Source organism: Ahaetulla prasina, chromosome 1 (assembly GCF_028640845.1).
Source record: "Ahaetulla prasina isolate Xishuangbanna chromosome 1, ASM2864084v1, whole genome shotgun sequence".
In the NCBI taxonomy this organism is placed as follows: Eukaryota; Metazoa; Chordata; class Lepidosauria; order Squamata; family Colubridae; genus Ahaetulla; species Ahaetulla prasina.
This window is the reverse complement of record NC_080539.1, coordinates 247,769,647-247,788,997: the sequence shown is the minus strand read 5'-3', so window position 1 is coordinate 247,788,997 and position 19,351 is coordinate 247,769,647. Positions and strand designations below refer to the sequence as shown.

At 42.0% G+C, this 19,351-nt stretch overlaps 1 protein-coding gene across 1 annotated transcript; it reads left to right on the top strand.

Annotated features, from left to right (window-relative positions):
• The first annotated feature begins 645 nt into the window (after positions 1-645).
• On the top strand, positions 646-10,339 carry TSN (translin). The gene is made up of 6 exons (XM_058195434.1): positions 646-1,166; positions 3,828-3,921; positions 4,730-4,826; positions 8,058-8,173; positions 8,286-8,365; positions 8,842-10,339. Exons 1-6 carry the CDS (start codon positions 1,101-1,103, stop codon positions 9,076-9,078), a joined length of 690 nt encoding a protein of 229 aa, XP_058051417.1. The 5' UTR covers positions 646-1,100; the 3' UTR covers positions 9,079-10,339.
• The last annotated feature ends 9,012 nt before the right edge of the window (positions 10,340-19,351 follow it).

The following is a 19,351-nucleotide window of genomic DNA, read 5'->3' as shown; positions in this document are numbered from 1 at the left end:
TGGCAGATGATGGGCTTCCCGGTAGTTCTACCACCATTCCCCTTTCAATAACTATAACTGAAGCTGGGGGGGGGGGGGAAACTGGACGATCGCGAGACGGCAGCTAAGGCAATCTGCAGTGGATTTTTTTGCTAATCCGACATGGTGACCCAGCTCACCACTCCGGCTGCAACGGACTGGAGGGAGCAGGACTTGAAACCCACCGTATCATCCGCCCAGGGGTGACACTCAATTTTTTTACTACAGGTTCAGTGGGCGTGGCTTGGTAGGCGTGGCAGCGGAAGGATATTGCAAAATCTCCATTCCCACCCCACTCTGGGGCCAGCCAGAGGTGGTATTTTCCGGTTCTCCAAAGCACTCAAACTTTCCGCTACCGGTTCTCCAGAACCTGTTGGATTTCACCCCGCTTTTGCGCATTTCTCACAAATGACGCGCTCAGCTCAAGGCGACCTCGAAACCAGACGCTCAGTCTGCCTGTTGAGGAAGCCTCTGGGTAGCCCGGCGTTCGTTTCCATGCCAACCACGCGTGGGAGCGTCTCAGACTTCTTCTCCCCCCCACCCACCCCACCCAGTACAGGAGAGCAAATCGCGCCGAAACCGAGAAAGGTCCCCCGCTGGGTCGAGCGCACAGGAAATCACGCCCCAAAGCTCGATGAGAGCCTTTCTCAGCCATATTCATTTTCCGGGCTTGCCGCTGGGGGAGTGGGGGGTCTTTTCTCTCTGGTTGGAGCCAAGAACTAAGGAGTGGAAGCGAGCGACAATGTTCAGGCTGGGGTTTTCCTTTCTCGGAGGGGGTGTCTTGCGCGTTGCCCGTTCAGCGGGGAAGATTTCTGCCTAGGAGAGGAGGACGGCAGCAAAGCAACCGATCAGTGAGAAAAGCTGGCCAGCCCTTTAGGGTTCACGGCAGCAGCAGCAGCAACAAACAACCTACTTCTTCATGCCGCGGCCTCTTTTAAGGAGGCAGCCAGGCGGACAGGCTCACGCGACGGCGGCCAAGAAGGACCCTTTTCTGCGCTGAACGTGACAGAGAGCGCGTGGCCAGCCCGTCGGTTTTGCGCACGGTCCCAGGAGGCGCGAATCTTTGTCCCGGTGCTCGAGCCATGTCCGTCAGCGAGATGTTTATCGCCTTGCAGGGGGTGCTCACCGCCGACCAGGATATCCGCGAGGTAAGAGCAGGGGGGACGGGCCCTGAGGCGCCCCCTCCCCGGCACCGGGACTGTTAACTCCCAGGATTCCCGGCCGTGGCTGGGAATTTTGGGGATTGTAGTTCTTACCCGTCCTGAGAGGGGGCGGGTGTAAGATGGGTAATGAGTAACACTGGTTGAAAGGAAAAAGGGAAAAGCTTTTGTTGCCCTTCCTGCACACGCATACGCAACTACCAACCCCATACCTATATGGGTTTGCATGAATTAGCTCCCTAGTGAATAATCATGGTCGAAACCAGTATTTTCCTAAACTGTGGTCCGAGGGCCTTAGTGCATCTCGGGAATCTATAAAACCAAAACGATTTGCCAGATATTGAAGTTAATTCGCAAAAATTTAAAATAATTTCATTCTGAAGCAAAGCCAAAAAAAATTACGATTTTTCATGAAAATATTTATGTTAACTAGGTTTAATATTGTTCTTTTTTTACATGACGCAACAAACAAAATATTCTGCAAATGCATCCATTTTAATTTTTAGTATAATAAATATAGGATCCTCCATAATTTTTAGAAGTCAGAAGGGGTCCTGAGAGCAAAAAAACAGTTACACTGTTAAACACTGGTCTAAAATATAGCTGTATTTATATTACAGCCTTAACTTATGACCATAATGTACATTACATTACCTTGACTTACAACCATAATTGAGCCCAGTTGTAAGTTGTGGTGATTGTGCATTGAGGCGTCATGTGACAAGGCCTGCTTTTATGACATTTTTGCAGCAATCCTTAAGTGAATCTATTTCCCAAATGGGCTTTTTTTTTTTGCCAGAAACCAGCAAAAAAAAAATCAGTCACATGACCTCAGGATACTGCAAACGGCCATAAAGGTGAGCTGGTTGCCAAGCATCCAAAATACAATCACATGACCTGGAAAAGTACAGTTGTCATAACTTCAAAAATGGATTATAAGTAGCTCTGGGGAGGTCCCTTGTAACTTTGAAGGGTCTTTGTTACCTGTCATGAATCAAAAACTACTTGTTAAAGGAAGGGAAAAACAGAGGAGAAGCAGATGATTTAATTATGTATTGATGAAGAGGAAAATTTGATGTATTCTGCACCTGTCATTCAGCATAACTGTTAACAATAAGGGTCTTGTTTGCCTTGGGTTGCCTTCTCATTTTAGGAGGTTTTTTTTTTCAAAGAAAATGATGTAACTGATATAATTCATCTTCAGGTCAATCTACTTGCAAATTTTAATCATTTGCAGATAATGAATTATAAATGTTTCTGATCCCTTTTCAGGGCTCCCAGTTTCATTAGCTCAAATCATTCTAGTATTTACGGCTTTGCTTTTTCCTGTCAGCTCCATATTATAATATTTGTATTTGTAATATAATACAAATGCTGTTAAGAGATTCCAATTACTCTAGCTTGCGGTTAAACAGGAAATCGCACCTAATATGTTGAAGCTAATCTGCACAGAACAACATTTGACTCAAGTAACTGCAGCCCCATTATTTCTATGATAATATATGTTATACCCACGTGGATTTTTTAAGTGGTCTTATATCACAAGTGAATGTACCACATTTCTATACTCCAGTAGTATTCAATAGGCAAAATTTTATAAAAAGAAGCAAGGAAGTTAAAACACAGTTTGAAGACTTTTTCCCACAGACTTTTTCATAAAATGTGTTTTCTCTAGGTTAAAAAAAAATCACAAAGCCCATGAATCCCCAATCTTATGTTTTCTGGCAGACAATGTACATCTTAAACTTAGCAAATAGCAAAAATAAAGAACCCCAACAATGAAGATAGAAAGTAGTGTTGGTTGATATAACAGATACAAAGTCAAATAGGTTATATCATATTACAGGTAGTCCTCACTTACTGCTTCATTTAGCAACTTTTTAAAGTTACATCTGTAAAAACAGTTTTGCGACTAATCCACACATTTATGACTGTCACAGCATCCTGCAGTCACATAATTGCCATTCAGGCATTTTGCAACCAGTATGCATTTAGGACCATCACAGTGTCACATGATTGTTATTTGTGTTATGTCCCAAGTAGCTTGTAACAAGCAGAGTTAAATAGAGAAGACAGAAGTAAAATTGTAAGCCACAGTAACGTGATATTTTGCGTAACAACCAAATGGGAAATGGGTTATAATCCCATTGCAGTCATGTAATTTTCTGCTTAGTGGTTTGCAACACTTAGGATGGAGTTGCTGGTCACTAAGCAAGGACTACCTGTAGTGTATTGAAGGGAATTGGATCCTCAAAATGTATTAGGCCTTTAAAATATGTAAAACGTTTTTTCCTGTTCGAATAAGAAAATCAGATCATTTCAAAATAGATTTTCAAGGCACACAGAATTGCGTGGGGGGAGACTTAGTTGTCTAAATTCCCATATGGATATGCAGATGGATACTTCAGTTTTCTGTCAGCTGAAGTCTTTTACAACATTATATGTATAAGCCAAAATGTTATTTATGTATGTACTCATCTGGAAATCCCAAATCCAAGAGTTTGTGTTGTATCTTCAAAGTGATTGGATTGGTCATGGTAAACCAGGTTAGGCCATAACAGTAGAAAAAAAGACAAAATCACATTAGTCTTGTTTGAAAATGTTTTTGTTTTTAACAATCATGCTCAGAGAATTTTTTATCAAATACAGGAGATTAGGAGAGTTGTTCAAACTCTGGAGCAAACTGCTCGGGAAATTTTGACTGTGCTTCAAGGAGTCCACCAAGGTTCTGGATTTCAAGACAGTAAGTCCAGCTTTGTTTGTTGTATTCAATATATCACACTGTTCAGAAGGAATGGAAAATGTATTGATCCTACAAAAGCAGTTGCTACCAGGTAAGGTGGAAAATATATTTTTTTACTCAAAATTATCAGAAATATGAGGACCTATCGAAAGTAATCCAGCTTCAGTATTTAGCCAGTCAATAATTACCTTTTTTTTAGCAGAGAGTTGAATACTTGATACATCATTTGAATGGCGTGGTAGCAAAATGTTTCTTAAACCTTGAAAATTTAGGACAAGTAGGCTAACGTAGACCAATGAAGGCTATATTTGGTTCCCAATACCCTCTTGTAGCATCCTGAATTGTGCCGCTGAATTTCAGTGGCCAGTTCCTGAGAAACAAAAGTATGATTTTTCCTGATAGTTTTTGGCAGAAAATCTTTTCAAGGTGTGTAAAACTTCATTTAGAATGAATATACCAATTTGCATACATCTTAAAAGCTCCTTCCTCAGAAATCCTGCTCAGCCACATTAGTGTGTCAGCATCTGCCTGCTATGGTCCATAGCCACTAAAAAGAGACAGAAAGAGAGAAAAAAATAGGCTGTCTGTTGCAGAAGGTTTATTTTCCCAGCTTAAGACATAGAAGGGCCAGATCAAAATTCGTCATCACATATTTGTTTCATTCATTTGAGAATGGCTAAAATTTTAATCTGGACCAATTTCTTTTAATTCTGAATTTGTTTTGTTTTTTTCATAGCTCATAGGTTTATGCTTGAAGTAATACAATTGCAATACCTTTTTTTAACTTGCTATTTTCTTTTAATTTCAGTACCAAAGAAATGTCAGAAGGCTCGAGAACACTTTAATACTGTTAAAATACATCTGGCTTCTCTGAAAACAAAGTTTCCTGCAGATCAATATTACAGGTTAATGAATTCCTCCCTTTCCTTCCCTCAGTACACATTTGAAACAGAATAGATTTCAAAAGGGGGAAAAAATTGATTTGGTAAAAGATAGAATTATAGTTAGAGGGAATTATTCTAAGCAATTATTTGCTGTATTAATTCTTAATAATAATAATAATAATTATTATTATTATTATTATTATTATTATTATTATTATTATTATTATTATTATTATTATTATTATTATTATTATTATTATTATTATTATTATTATTATTTGTATACCGCCCTTCTCCCGAAGGACTCAGGGCGGTTCACAGCCAAGTAAAATCGACAATAAATAGATACAATACAATAAAAGCAATGATAAAAAACTTATTAAATTTGGCCCATAATTAAAATAAAACCATAAAACCCCAATTAAAATACAAATAATAAAATTTATGCCAGTCCAGCACGGAAGAATAGATACGTCTTCAGCTCGTGGCGAAAGGTCCAGAGATCAGGCAGTTGACGAAGTCCTGGGGGAAGTTCGTTCCAGAGGGAAGGAGCCTCCACAGAGAAGGCCCTCCCCCTGGGGGCCGCCAGCCAACATTGTTTGGCAGACAGCACCCTGAGGAGACCCTCTCTGTGGGAGCGTACGGGTCGGTGGGAGGCAAATGGTGGCAGAAGGCGATCCCGTAAATACCCCGGTCCTAAGCCATGGAGCGCTTTAAAGGTGGTAACCAGCACCTTGAAGTGCACCCGGAAGACCACAGGCAGCCAGTGCAGCCTGCGCAGGATAGGTGTTATATGGAAGCCACGAGTGGCTCCCTCTATCACCCGCGCAGCTGCATTCTGGACCAACTGAAGCCTCCAGGTACTCTTCAAGGGGAGCCCCATGTAGAGAGCATTGCAGTAGTCCAGGCGAGAAGTGACGAGAGCATGAGTGACCGTGCATAGAGCATCCCGGTCCAGGAAGGGGCGCAACTGGCGAACCAGGTAAAAAGCTCTCCTGGCGACGGTCGTCAAGTGATCTTCGAAAGACAATCGCCCGTCCAGGAGAACGCCCAAGTTGCGCACCCTTTCCATCGGGGCCAATGACTCGCCCCCAACGGGCAGCCGCAGCTGCAGCTGACTGTACCGGGGTGCCGGCATCCACAGCCACTCCGTCTTGGAGGGATTAAGCTTGAGCCTGTTCCTCCCCATCCAGACCCGTACGGTTTCTAGACACCGGGACAGTACTTCGACAGCTTCGTTGGGGTGGCCTGAGTGGAAAAGTACAGCTGCGTGTCATCAGCGTACAGTTGGTACCTCACCCCAAAACCACTGATGATCTCACCCAGCGGCTTCATATAGATGTTGAACAGGAGAGGCGAGAGAATCGACCCCTGCGGCACCCCACACATGAGGCGCCTCGGGGTCAATCTCTGCCCCCCTGCCAACACCGTCTGCGTCCGGTCAGAGAGATAGGAGGAGAACCACCAATAGACGGTGCCTCCCACTCCCAAACTCCCCAGCCGGTGCAGCAGGATACCATGGTCGATGGTATCGAAAGCCACTGAGAGATCTAATAGGACCAGGGCAGAGGAACAACTCCTGTCCCTGGCCCTCCAGAGATCATCAACCAACGCGACCAAAGCCGTCTCCGTACTGTAGCCGGGTCGAAAGCCGGACTGGAATGGGTCTAGATAGACAGTTTCATCCAGGTACTGGGGTAATTGACGTGCCACCGCACTCTCTACAACCTTCACCGTAAAGCGAAGGTTGGAGACTGGACGATAATGTCCTAAAACAGCTGGGTCCAGGGAAGGCTTCTTGAGGAGGGGTCTCACCACCGCCTCTTTCAAGGCAGCAGGAAAGACTCCCTCCCGCAAAGAAGCATTTGTAATCCCCCAGAGCCAGCCTCGTGTCACCTCCTGCGTGGCCAGCACCAACCAGGAGGGGCATGGGTCCAGTAAACATGTGGCATTCAACCTCCCCAGCAACCTGTCCATGTCCTCGGGAGTCACAGGGTCAAAACTATCCCAAACAGTCTCAACAAGACGAATCTCGAACCTCTCGCCTGGATCTATCCAATTTTGATCCAATCCATCCCGAAGCTGAACGATTTTATCGTATATATAACCGTTAAACTCCTCGGCACGCCCTTGTAATGGGTCCTTCCGCCCCTCCTGTTGAAGGAGGGAGCGGGTCACCCGAAACAGGGCGGCCAGGCAGTTATCTGCCGACGCAATGAGGGAGAAAACGTAAGAACGTTTCGCATCCCTCAATGCCACTAGGTAGGTCCTACTATAGGACCTAACTAGTGTCCGGTCACCTTCCGAACGGCTGGATCTCCAAACACACTCTAGGCGTCTTCTCCGGCGTTTCATCTCCCTCAGCTCCTCGGAAAACCAAGGAGCTGGTTGAGAGTTACGCCGGGTCAGAGGCCGCAAAGGCACGACACGGTCCAAAGCTCCAGCCGCAGCCCGTTCCCAGGCAGCGATTAGCTCTTCGGCCGAATCGTGGGCCAGATCCTCAGGGAACGGCCCAAGCTCCGTCAGGAACCTATCAGGGTCCATCAGGCGCCTGGGACGGAACCAACGCATCGGTTCTGTCTCCCTGCGGTGTTGAGTAGCGGTCCGAAAGTCCAGGCGAAGGAGGGAATGATCCGACCATGACAAAGGTTCAATAACTAATTCTCCTAGTCCAGAGACAAAAATCAGGTCCAGTGTGCCTCCCCCAATGTGAATTGGGCCGTTAACTAATTGGGTCAGGTCCATGGCTGTCATGGAAGCCATGAACTCCCGAGCTGTCGTCGATGTCACGCCGGTCGATGGTAAGTTGAAATCCCCCATGACAATAAGTCTAGGGGTATCAACCACCATCCCAGCTAACACCTCTAACAGCTCGGGCAGGGCTGTTGTCACGCAGCAAGGAGCCAGGTACGTGATCAACAAGCCCATCTGCTTCCTACGGCCCCACTTCACAAAGAGTGTGTTGTATGTTAAATAATAAATGACTTGTGCAAGAAAAATTATTTGAGAAATTGTTGGAGGAGGGTGTTATAGATTAACAAGAATAATTTGGTATTCTCAAGCTAATCACTATTATACAGTTTAACTTCTTACATCATAATATATATTGATCTTCAACAGAGAGCAAGATGCACATATATTTCCCTATTGATGTTTGCTTATATAACGATTGAAATGTTGTAAGCATTACCCTGGTATCATTAAAAATGCACATTAAATGCCTACATTTCAATCAGGTGTTTTTCCATACAGATTTCATGAACACTGGAGATTTGTGCTCCAACGACTGGTGTTCTTAGCAGCATTTGTCGTCTATCTGGAAACAGAAACCTTGGTAACACGGGAAGCTGTTACTGAAATTCTTGGAAGTAAGTTAATAAGAAGACTTGGAGGAAGGTTTGACATGGCATTAGGAATCTCATGTTTGTTAATTGCCAAAATAGTTTGCCTAATTATTTTTGAATGTATATTCCTTTTCAGTTGAAGCTGATAGAGAAAAAGGCTTTCATCTGGACATTGAGGATTATCTTTCTGGAGTATTGACTCTTGCAAGTGAGCTGGTATGTAGAATATTGTACAGCTATATTGTTCATCTAATTGAATAGAAGGAAATAGCAAGTTAATGCATGGAAACAGTTCGGTTTCCTCTTTCTCGTTGGATGAGGCAATCTCAAATGTTGGCTAAAAAATTCTGGGAAGTGTAAAATCTCTTATTTGGAGGGCAGCAAGTGAAGATGGTACATTTAAATGGCATTATTTATTTCCTTGTTGGCTGAGTGATTAAAGTTTGTTGTTAGCCTTTCCTATTGTCTGATGGGCAAGATTTTAATTAGTAAAGTTTTTAGATAAAAGGCTTTTGAGATTGGGGATTCATCTAAGGGTACATCTCCCAACCTAGGTACTTTCAAAACATCTGGATTTCAAGTTCATGCTTTCTGAAAGTAATCAGGTTGTATTTGTATCCTATTAACATACAGGTATTATAATGGAACTCCAGTGAGGCATAACAGGCTTCATTCTGTGTTTTATTTAATAGTCTAGGTTAGCCGTGAACAGTGTGACATCTGGGGACTATTCTCGGCCGCTTCGCATCTCTGTTTTCATCAATGAGTTGGATTCAGGATTCCGCCTGCTCAATTTGAAAAATGATTCCCTGAGGAAACGCTATGATGGCCTCAAGTATGATGTCAAGAAAATAGAAGAGGTGGTTTACGACTTGTCAATCAGGGGACTCAGCAAAACAGCAATCGGAGGTGCTGGTGAGGAGAAATAGAAAAGGCCTCACTGAACTGCATTCAAGATTACCTCAGTAATGTGGCCAATGAAAGAGAAGCTTTAACTGAGCTCTCTAGCAGTAATGTAGAAGAACCACATGCTGCAAACTATGTTTTTCCCCTTCTGAACACTTAGTATATTTCTGACTTGAAAACCTTCTAAACTGTTCTGTAAATCCCCCATCTAGTGGTCTGTGTTTGCAATATTACACTATTTGTGAATTATGACCTTTATTGTCTAATAGTCCTGCAGTCTCAAACATGGTAATCAATTGCTACTGTATCTTATTATCAGGCTGAGCTGATTCTTTCTGGACCTCTCCATAATTCATATTTAGTACAATGAGTGCTCATTTTAAAAGGAGCACTTGATTTCAACATGTGTAAATATGTTTATCATTAGAATGAAATCAGAATACTTCATTTTCTATTCTTGTTAGATTGTGAGATTTCAGATGTAATGTAATCGGTTCCATAAGAAAAAATGTTAGGAATATATTTCTAAATGATCATTATATAGTACAAAGAGTCTGTATTCTGAAGTAAGCCGATTCTTAAACAATGGAAAGAACTGTGAACCATTCCTAATACATTTATATGCATATTCTTAGTCTATATCCAGTGTTTTTTTTTAAATTGAGAACATGAAAATGTGTTTGTGGTTTAGTGAAGGGCAAAGGGGGATATCCAGTTAAGTTGCTTGGAATCTGTACTTGAGTCAGATAGTGATCCATTCAATTTAAAATAAGGTTGTAAGTCGATCTTTAGTAAACAGGATAGAGAAAAATGTCAGCTAAATCCTAATTATGCTTACCTGAATGCTGGTTGTTTTCATTCAACTCATTTCCAGCAAACATACACAAGATCACGGCCTTAGAATAGTAAGATGCAGATGTTAAGCAAACTGACTATATGGACACTTATTCTGTTTCCTCTCCTATGTTAATATTTGATTGTCATCTTCACTGTTATTCAGGCATAAACTACATGTTATTTCTGAAATGTATAACAACATGTTTCTGTTTGTTCATTTTGCATATACAGTGTTTTGTCTCATTCTTTTTCCATTGTTTGTGTTTTTTGAGAAAGATTATCTCCCAAAGAATAAAAAACATGTACTTTATGATAATTCATATAAGCATCCTTGTTTATAAAGTTTTTCCTTGTTCTGGTTGCTGTTTTTGAAATGTTCAATGGGAAGCAAATACTTCCTTTGTTAAAGTTGTTAAATAAAAATAAAAAGACATTTTTTAAACATGGCATGTGCTTGTAAATTTGTAATTTACACTTTATCCAAGATAAAGTCAATGGTTTGATAATTTGTTTAATTAGAATGGAATTAGGAATTTGCTAAGAATCCTAAATTTGGGATTCTGTGTGTCATTAATCACCCCTTTAGTTAGGTTAATAAAATTTGCTAAAAAAGGTGCTCCTTGACTTTTACTATCTAATACAGTTCTCCCCAACTATAGCCAATTAGACTAGCAAGACAGCTGCCAAATAATAGATGAGAGCTAGCTCAGTCTAAGGGGATATCAATGCACAATGTGATACACAATGTTAACATATCTCTCAGAACATGAGATGTCTGTCCAGTGATTAATTTAGTGATTTATTTAAAAGAAATCTTCCTATCTTTCCCAGCCCTTTCTACAGATTGGCTAAAAATACCATGAAAAATTGACTATTTTTAAAAATTAATATTTGTTAATTTTTTCTGGATTTGATAGGTAAACTAATTGGATCTATTCATATAGGAATCACTAGAATGTTAAATTCCATGATCAGAATCACAAACTCAAGTATCAGGCACTAAAACAAGGGTGTCAAACTCGTGTCATCATGACGCTGTCACCTGATGTATCGTGACTTTTTTCCCCTTCACTAAACCGGGCTTGGGTGTGGCCAACACATGACACATCCGGGCCATGAGTTTGGCAGCCCTGAACTAAAAAGAATACCTCAAATTTATATAATGTTGGACAAAAGGGTAACAACATACATCATAGAAGGGCTGTATTAATCTATGGCAGCTGAAGTTTGGTAGCACCTTTTCCAACTAACAAGTTTTATTAAACTATAAAACTTTAACACATTGCAATTACTATTTGATGTATTTGCAATCTGACTCCTATGTAATAGTACGAACACCCTCTTTTAAAATTCTATATCAATTTATCACTCCATGCATCTGATGAGGTGTGCCTTAGCTCATCCATGTATATGGCTTTCAATAGAATTTGTTAGTCAGAAAAGACACTATCAAACTCCCAAATTTATTTTGAAAAATTGAAAACATGGTTTGTTCTCTCACTAGGATCCATTTAAGAGCTTTGAATAAAAAAAATATGTGGTTAGTGTCATAAAGTGTCAAACATGATTATTTATTTATATGCAGAGAAATAGCTGAGACGGAGACAGAGAGATTAATTCACATGCCACATTAAACTGCAGTGTGTATGATATGGGCTTAATACTTTGTGTTCAAGAAGCCACTTGATCATGTGAAAATCCAATGCAAATAAATTTCTTCTTGAACTTCTGTAATCCTTCCAATGCTTATGCACTCCAGTTCTTTTTCTTCAAGAAGAACTTGTTACTAAAGACAAAACCTATAAACGTTATCTGTATGTTGCTTACAAAACTGAACTGCAGACTTGTTTTAATTCTGTAGTTTTAGCCTAGCGCCAACAGAACATTGTCTGAAAAGTAATTGAAAGAACGAGAAAAATAAGTTTGAGACATTGTGACAATGACTAAACAGATTTGTTTGATACATCTGAGTCCCTCGAATCCCTTAGAATATGTTCTTACCCTAAGCATAGTTGAGGTTTATGAAGACTACTATTACTAATAACAGTGCAATGGGTTTCCAGATAGATTAGAAAGATGTGAAAGAAATCTGAAAGGATTATTGCCATAAAATGACTTAACACAATGTATCAATCACCTTACGATATGGAACTACAGAATTTGAGAATCTGGTTTAAATAAAAACGATGTATAAATAGCCCTCATATAGCAACAATTTGCATTTACAACATTGAGAAAAAGATAACTGCAAGCAATCATATTTGTGACTTTTTCAGGTCTGAAAAGCAAAAGAAAGCTAAAATAAGATCGTAAGCACAGTCGTGTTTTCAGTTAGCCATCACTTTGCTTAACAACCAAGTTGCCAGGCCTAACTGTGATTAAAAAATGGGGAGTTTTTTTTTTTTTTCTTATTCAATCGGCCCAATTCTTGGAGACTGCCTGGACTAGTCCCTACCGTTTTCTTGGCAAGGTTCTTCAAAAGTGATTTGCCATTGCTTCCTTCCTAGGGCTGAAACAAAGTGACTGGCCCAAGGTCACCAAACTGGTTTTGTGCCTAAGCCTGGACTACAATTCAAGGTCTCCGGGGTTTTAGCCTGATGTCTTAACCACTATTTATTTAGTGTATGGCATATCATATATGGATTAGCAATATATATATTAACATTTCATCTGGATTAGTAAAACACAGTACAATATAAATGTTAAAAAGATATGTGTTCAAATACTAATGTCTAGGCCCGTGATGGCGAACCTATGGCACCATATTGGTGGGCACGTGAGCGTTGTCCTAACTTAGCTCCGATGCACATGCGCATGCCGGCCAGCTGATTTTTGGGCCTTCTGGGCCCACCAGAAGTCTGGAAACAGGCCATTTCCAGCCTCCAGAGGGCATCCGGGTGGGTGGGGAAGGCCATTTTCACCCTCCCCAGGCTCCAAGAAAGCTTCTAGCACCTGGGGAGAGCGAAAAACTGGCCTACTGGGCCCACTGTGCCATCATGTGCCAAAAGTGAAAGGAGCATTGGGGGGGGCTACGCGTGCAGCACAGGGGGTGGGGCACATTGAATTATGGGTGTGAGCATGCGCGTGTGCGCCCCCCCCGCGCTCCCCCCACTTTTGGCATGCAACAGCAAAAAGGTGTTAGCCATCACTGGTCTAGGCCATTTAATTACTAGAACACAGCATCATTTATATTTTTAAAAAATCAGATCCTTGACCAGTATCTGCCCTCAGTGTACAGCAGTCACAGTGTGATCTACAGCAGTCCCACTGAGGAGAGGATACTATTTATAGTGTCCTGGGAGACGGCATGTGAGGTGTGAATCCTGTTCAGGATTGTCCATGGCTGATGTGGTCGTTCAAAGCCTGGCACCTTTTTTGTGGGATTGTTTATATGTCATCCTATGACTGGGTGTTCAGCCACCCAGTTGGCTTTCCATTGGGAAGCGTTAAAGTTGTTAGGCAGTTGTTGTGCCAGTGCCGGGGGGGGGGGGCTTCCTGGATTTGAGTCTTCCTGCTGATAAATGAGGAAGATCACTATACCAAACTGGTTCTCAAATGAAGTTTATTGGTACCATGTTTCCCCGAAAATAAGACTGTTTCATATTTTTTTGAACCCCAAAATAAGTTCTTGGCCTTATTTTTGGGAATGTCTTATTATTTTGGGGCACATGGAACAAGACGGGGCTTCTCTTGCCATCTTACCTGATTTCCAGCTCTGTCTTCCTAACCCTAACCAGAGGAAATGGCGGGGACCGGCTGCGCATGCATTTAAATATTTTCAGGGAGGGCTTATTATGGGTGGGGCTTATGCGCTTAAAAGCCCAATTGGGCTTATTATCAGGGGATGTCTTATTTTAGGAGAAACGGGGTAGTTAAATGAAACTTTTGTAATCAGCCCTTGATATGTTATGCCTCCAATTAAAACAAGTTTATGCATTCCAGACTTAAGAGGATATATGAATTCTGCTATTATGGCTCATCACTACATTGATGAGTGAGGTGCAATGAATCTCTCAACAATCCATACTTACTAATAAAAGAGAATATATGAAGCTCAGGGTTGAACTGTGGAGCCTTTGGTTGCTTGCAAGGCACCAAGCTCAGAGAGCACCAAGGATTTCACAATCCACAATTAAAATTCCTATCTTAGCATTATGTGTTACCTCAACCATTAGTTTCATTTGGAATATTTTACTATATATAACCTTACTCTAAAATTTTAGCTGGTTTTAAGGAACTCCAAACAATCTAAAAATCCAAAATAAAACTTACATAATTTAGGATCTAGTTGTAGAGGAAAAGGTTGGATTGATATATATATATAACAGAGACTTGGATGAATGAACTGAAAGAGTTGGCCTCTCCCAGTTGTGCCCACTTGAGTACCCTGTTCATCACCAGCACACATGAAGTTGGAGAAGGTGCGTTGCTGTGGTCCATTGGGATTCCATTTTCTTCTCCAGGTTCCCTGTCCACTCGAGTATCAAGATTGAATTTGCAGGAGTACTAAGGACAGATTGGGGAATCTGTTGGTGTACTGCCTGCCATGTTGTCCATTAGTCTCCCTGCTGAACTGACAAGAGCGTAATGGTATGTAGGGATGATCTTGGGGGACAGGGCAAAAAGACTTAGGCAAGGGAATGGTCAGATAAAAGGCAGTTTCAAGCCTGAATCTGATTGGGGTATGAGATTGTTTGTATCCTTGGGTATTCTGACATGAATTCAGTTTGACAGAGTTTGGAGCTGAAGGGGAGGGGGAGAGCTGAGGAGGATAGAGTCTTCAGCAGAATCAACATAGTTAGCCCATGAGTCACGTACATTCCAATGGTTGGCTGACCGGAGGAGGAGGAGGAAGAGGAGAGAAGTCACCAAGCAACCAGCTCCCATCTTGGTTGGACAATGTGACAGTTTGTTTTGGAAAATTAAGAAACTATACTTATATTGGGGTGGAAAGTGCAGGAACCTTCAGTACTGGCTTTCCACCAGTAGTGCCAAGATGATAAATTAGTTCTTTGAGGAAATGAAATGTGTTGGAGTTTAATTTGTAATGGGTGCATTACTTAGAACCTGACAGGTAGCTGAGCTCAAAGCAGGAAGGGAGGGGGCAAAAAGAGTTCCTCCCTAGTTTGGGCGCTGTAAGGGGGATGGGGAGGAAGGAGAGAGAAGTACTTTCAGACTTGCAAGGTTCTTTAATGTAGCTTTACAATAAAGTAGAATTAGCTCATTTGGTTGGGTTTCCTCTCTGGTGCACCTCATAAGGCTGGCGATCTTGCAAGTCTCCTTTTCCCAAAGAGAGGAATTTTAGGAATGGTCTTTGATCCCCAGGGAGCTCTGCAATCTGCCAAGCATCCAGCAGCAGCGTTGTTGCAATAGCAGCAGCAGATAGAGGCACAGATGATCAACTTGCAGAATGGCACGACACAATTAATACAACAGCTGGGGCAGAATTAGCCTCAATTGCGCCAGTACAATTTGTGGCTCCCCCAATGTTCCTGCATTCCTATGGGAGCTTTCTAAGAAATTCAGAGGGAACCAGGAATAATTCTGGACATTGAGTGTCGATGTATTATGCTTATGGGAGGCAAGCAAGTGGAGTTTTCTACTCAATGTACCAAAGTGACTTCTGCTAAGTTTGCTGAAGGAAGCAGCAGCTAAGTGGGCCATACTGTTCAAACTGTACTTTAATTTTACCAAATATCATCATGTTGCTGCCTAGTTTATTTTTTATTTTTATTTTTTTATTTTATTTGCATTTATATCCCGCCCTTCTCCAAAGACTCAGGGCGGCTTACACTATGTCAGGCAATAGTCTTCATCCATTTTGTATACTATATACAAAGTCAACTTATTGCCCCCCAACAATCTGGGTCCTCATTTTTACCTACCTTATAAAGGATGGAAGGCTGAGTCAACCTTGGGCCTGGTGGGACTACATTGTTTACACATTGTTTTTATTTTATATCTTATAGCAATAGCACTTAGACTTATATACTGCTTCATAGTGCTTTTACAGTCCTCTCTAAGTGGTTTACAGAGTCAGCATATTGCCCCCAACAATCTGGGTCCTCATTTTACCGGCCTCGGGAGGATGGAAGGCTGAGTCAACAATCTTGAACCTGGTGAGATTTGAACTGCCAAACTGCTGGCAATTGGCAGTCAGCAGAAATAGCCTGCAGTACTGCATTCTAAAATCCAAATATTATTGGATTTTATTTATATATTTTTATTCAAATTTTATTTTCAGTGGGCTTTATTGTAAAGCGCCTAGAGAATTTCAACTACCGGACAGTTTATAAAATAGAAACAAATAAATGGGGCCTGTCTCTTCTTTCCTGGTGACCATTCTTGAAATAGCTGGGAAGAAAGAGATGTACCACTAGGAAGTGTAGAATGACAGATATTCAACAGCAAGCATTTTAAATCCTGATGCAGAGCATATGGAAACTGTGGAAAATAATTACAATAATTAAGAAAAAGAGATTATTAAAATGTTATTATTATTAATCTGGAATATATTGCCATGATGGTGAACCTATGGCACGTGTGCCTGTTCTGTCTCCGTCCTCACTCTGGAGTAATGAGCTGGCCTTCAGCCAGTGGGTTCACGTCTCCTATCAGTCCTGGCCGAGAAGACGCAACTGCCTGCCAAAAAGTTCAAACAGATTAAGACTTCAGCTCACTTCGACACGGTTCAGCTAATTTGCTTCCCGTGGAACTGAGAGCAGTCCCAAAGCTCCTTATATCCTGTGGGGTGGGGCTCCTGCCCCACCCTTCCCTTTGATGACGCCGTCTCTCTAATCTTCTGAAGCGCGGGTTGATCCAGGCTTGATTAGTATGATTATCAGCTGTGTCTGAAGGCGTAGCCTGAGGAAGGGAGGAATCAGGGGATGTCAGCCTCATTACGTCCTCCGACCGGCCTGGTTCTGGCTCCTGGAGCCGGGCCAAAGGAATCAGTGCTTCTGAGGTAAGCATTAACGGCCCTACCTCCTTACTCTCGGAGTCACTTTCGGGCATGGTTCAGGGACTGGGTCTGGGTACTTACGGGACCGCCTGCTGTTACCTCATGCCTCCCACCGTCCCGTACGCTCTCACAGAGAGGGACTTCTCAGGGTGCCGTCCGCCAAACAATGTCAGCTGGCGGCCCCCAGGGGAAGTTCCTTCTCTGTGGGGGCTCCTACTCTTTGGAATGAACTTCCCCCTGGTTTACGCCAAATACCTGACCTTCGGACCTTTCGCAGCGAATTGAAAACACATTTGTTTATTCGCACGGGGCTAGCTTAAGCTTTTTAAACTGTTTCGTTTTTAAATTTTAAATTCTATTTATGTTTTAAATTGGGGTTTTTAGATTTTAAATATTTTAATTTCTAGGCCAATTGTGTAATAAGTTTCTTAATTTAGTTTTTTTTAATTGTATATTGTGTATGTTTTTTAGCCTGGCTGTACACCACCCTGAGTCCTTCGGGAGAAGGGCGGTCTAGAAATTCAATAAATAAATAAATAAATAAAAAATAAAATAAAATAAAACAGTGCCACAGCTGGCTCGCAGAGTCCTCTCTGCAGGCATGAGAGACATCGCCCAGCTCAGCTCCACAGCCCATGCATACCTGCCGCCAGCCAGCTGATTTTCGAGATGGGCAAGGTGCATGTGGGAGACACACATGCATGCATGGAGCGGGGGTCACACGCATCCACAGGGGTCATGCGAGCATGCGCAGAGGGCAAGTTTTTGGTCCCAGGAAGCTGCAGGTGTTTCAAGTAGTTTTAATCAAAATGCAGTTAAAACGCTATACAAGCCATTGAGAATATAAATACATATATACAACAGGAAGTGCCTCACAGGAGCAAATAGAGGTAAATCCTAGAGAGGCAGGAAATGCATCACAAAACAATGGAGATGAATGCTAAAGAGGAATAAAGCTGAATACAAGGCTGACATAACACTTGTAGCAGCAGAGAGGCCTACTAGGTCCAAAACGGGGTGTGGAGGGGTTGCACGTGCATGCGCAGTGGGGGCATGGGGAGCATGGGGGGGTTCATGTGTGCGTATGCACACGATGCAGGTGGGGTGCATTGCATTATGGGTGCCGGCACACAACGAGAAAAATGTTAGCCATCACTGATGTATTGTGACAGATTCCTTATGTGATGAAAATTGGGAATACATATTTTTATGTAGCTAAGTCACCAACTAGGAGAGGTGACTGAACCTTATTAGCAGAAGACAGTTCGGAACGAATTGATATATACAGAACTGGATTTCTGCAGTCGTTCTTTAATTCATTTACAAATAAGTCCACTAGTGCTTAAAGAGAGGCTATTGCTTATCCGCAGGATTCTATAGATATTCAGGAATAGTTGTGGCTGAATGTCAAATATGTATTTGGCTTCCCTTCCATCTTATATATTACATGCATTCTGTGCGATGTAAAATTCAATAAACTGGCACCTACATGGTCTCGAGAGCAAAAGACGACAAAACTCATAAATTTTCTTCATAAAATAAAACGCTCCCAGAAGCAAAAACAACTCCTAAATGTAGTATTTCCTGGGACAGCAAGCTAAAATGTGAAAACAATGACACTGTCTAAACATTCTCTCTTATTGGATTAATACTGCTCTAAAGTTGACCTGCATGTTACCTAACGCTATTATACATACAATGAAATCTCTATCACATGGTCCCAGGATGCCTTTCCGTGGCACAGTCATGCAGGGTCACGTAGCAAACATTCTTCATCTTATCTGCACAATATTAACAATATTAGTTCAATATTTCTTAGAGACCTGCTCCTTAGATCTGATGCCAATGGTATCCATTTACCGTATGAGAAGATGATTATCCCCAATAGGTCACAAACCTGAAAGGCCTTCCCTCTTCCACTCCGCCCCCATCGCCTCAGTCAGGCAACACTGATTTTGTTGTCACTGCTGTTGAACCTATTTATTACAAGAAGTGCAAAAAACATTCCTACCGGATACAGAATCTGGATCTTGATATTCTATCACATGAAAACCTCCAGTTGTTACTTCTCAGTCTGGTGGCCAAGAGCAAAATGCTGCCCTCTTATTATTCCTTTTATACAGACACAATCCCCAACAGCACATATTTGTTTAGTGCTTACAGGTAGTCCTCTGCTTATGACTGCAATGGGGACCGGAATGTTGGTCCTAAGACATCATGGTTTTAGTCCCATGTGACCGGACCCAATTGTATAGACATTTTTATGAGAGTCATTAAGTGAATCATGCGGTTGTGAGTTTGGACCCATTCTCCCAAATGGGAGAGGTTTTTTTGCCGAACACTAGCAAAAACCATTGCAAATTGTGGCCATGGGTTTGCAAGACACTGCAACCAGTTGTAAAGGTGAGCCGGCTTCCAAGCAGCTAAAATGTGGTCATGTAACCACAGGGGAGCAACATTTTACAATGGCTGGAATTGTTTTACGGGCCCTAAAGCCC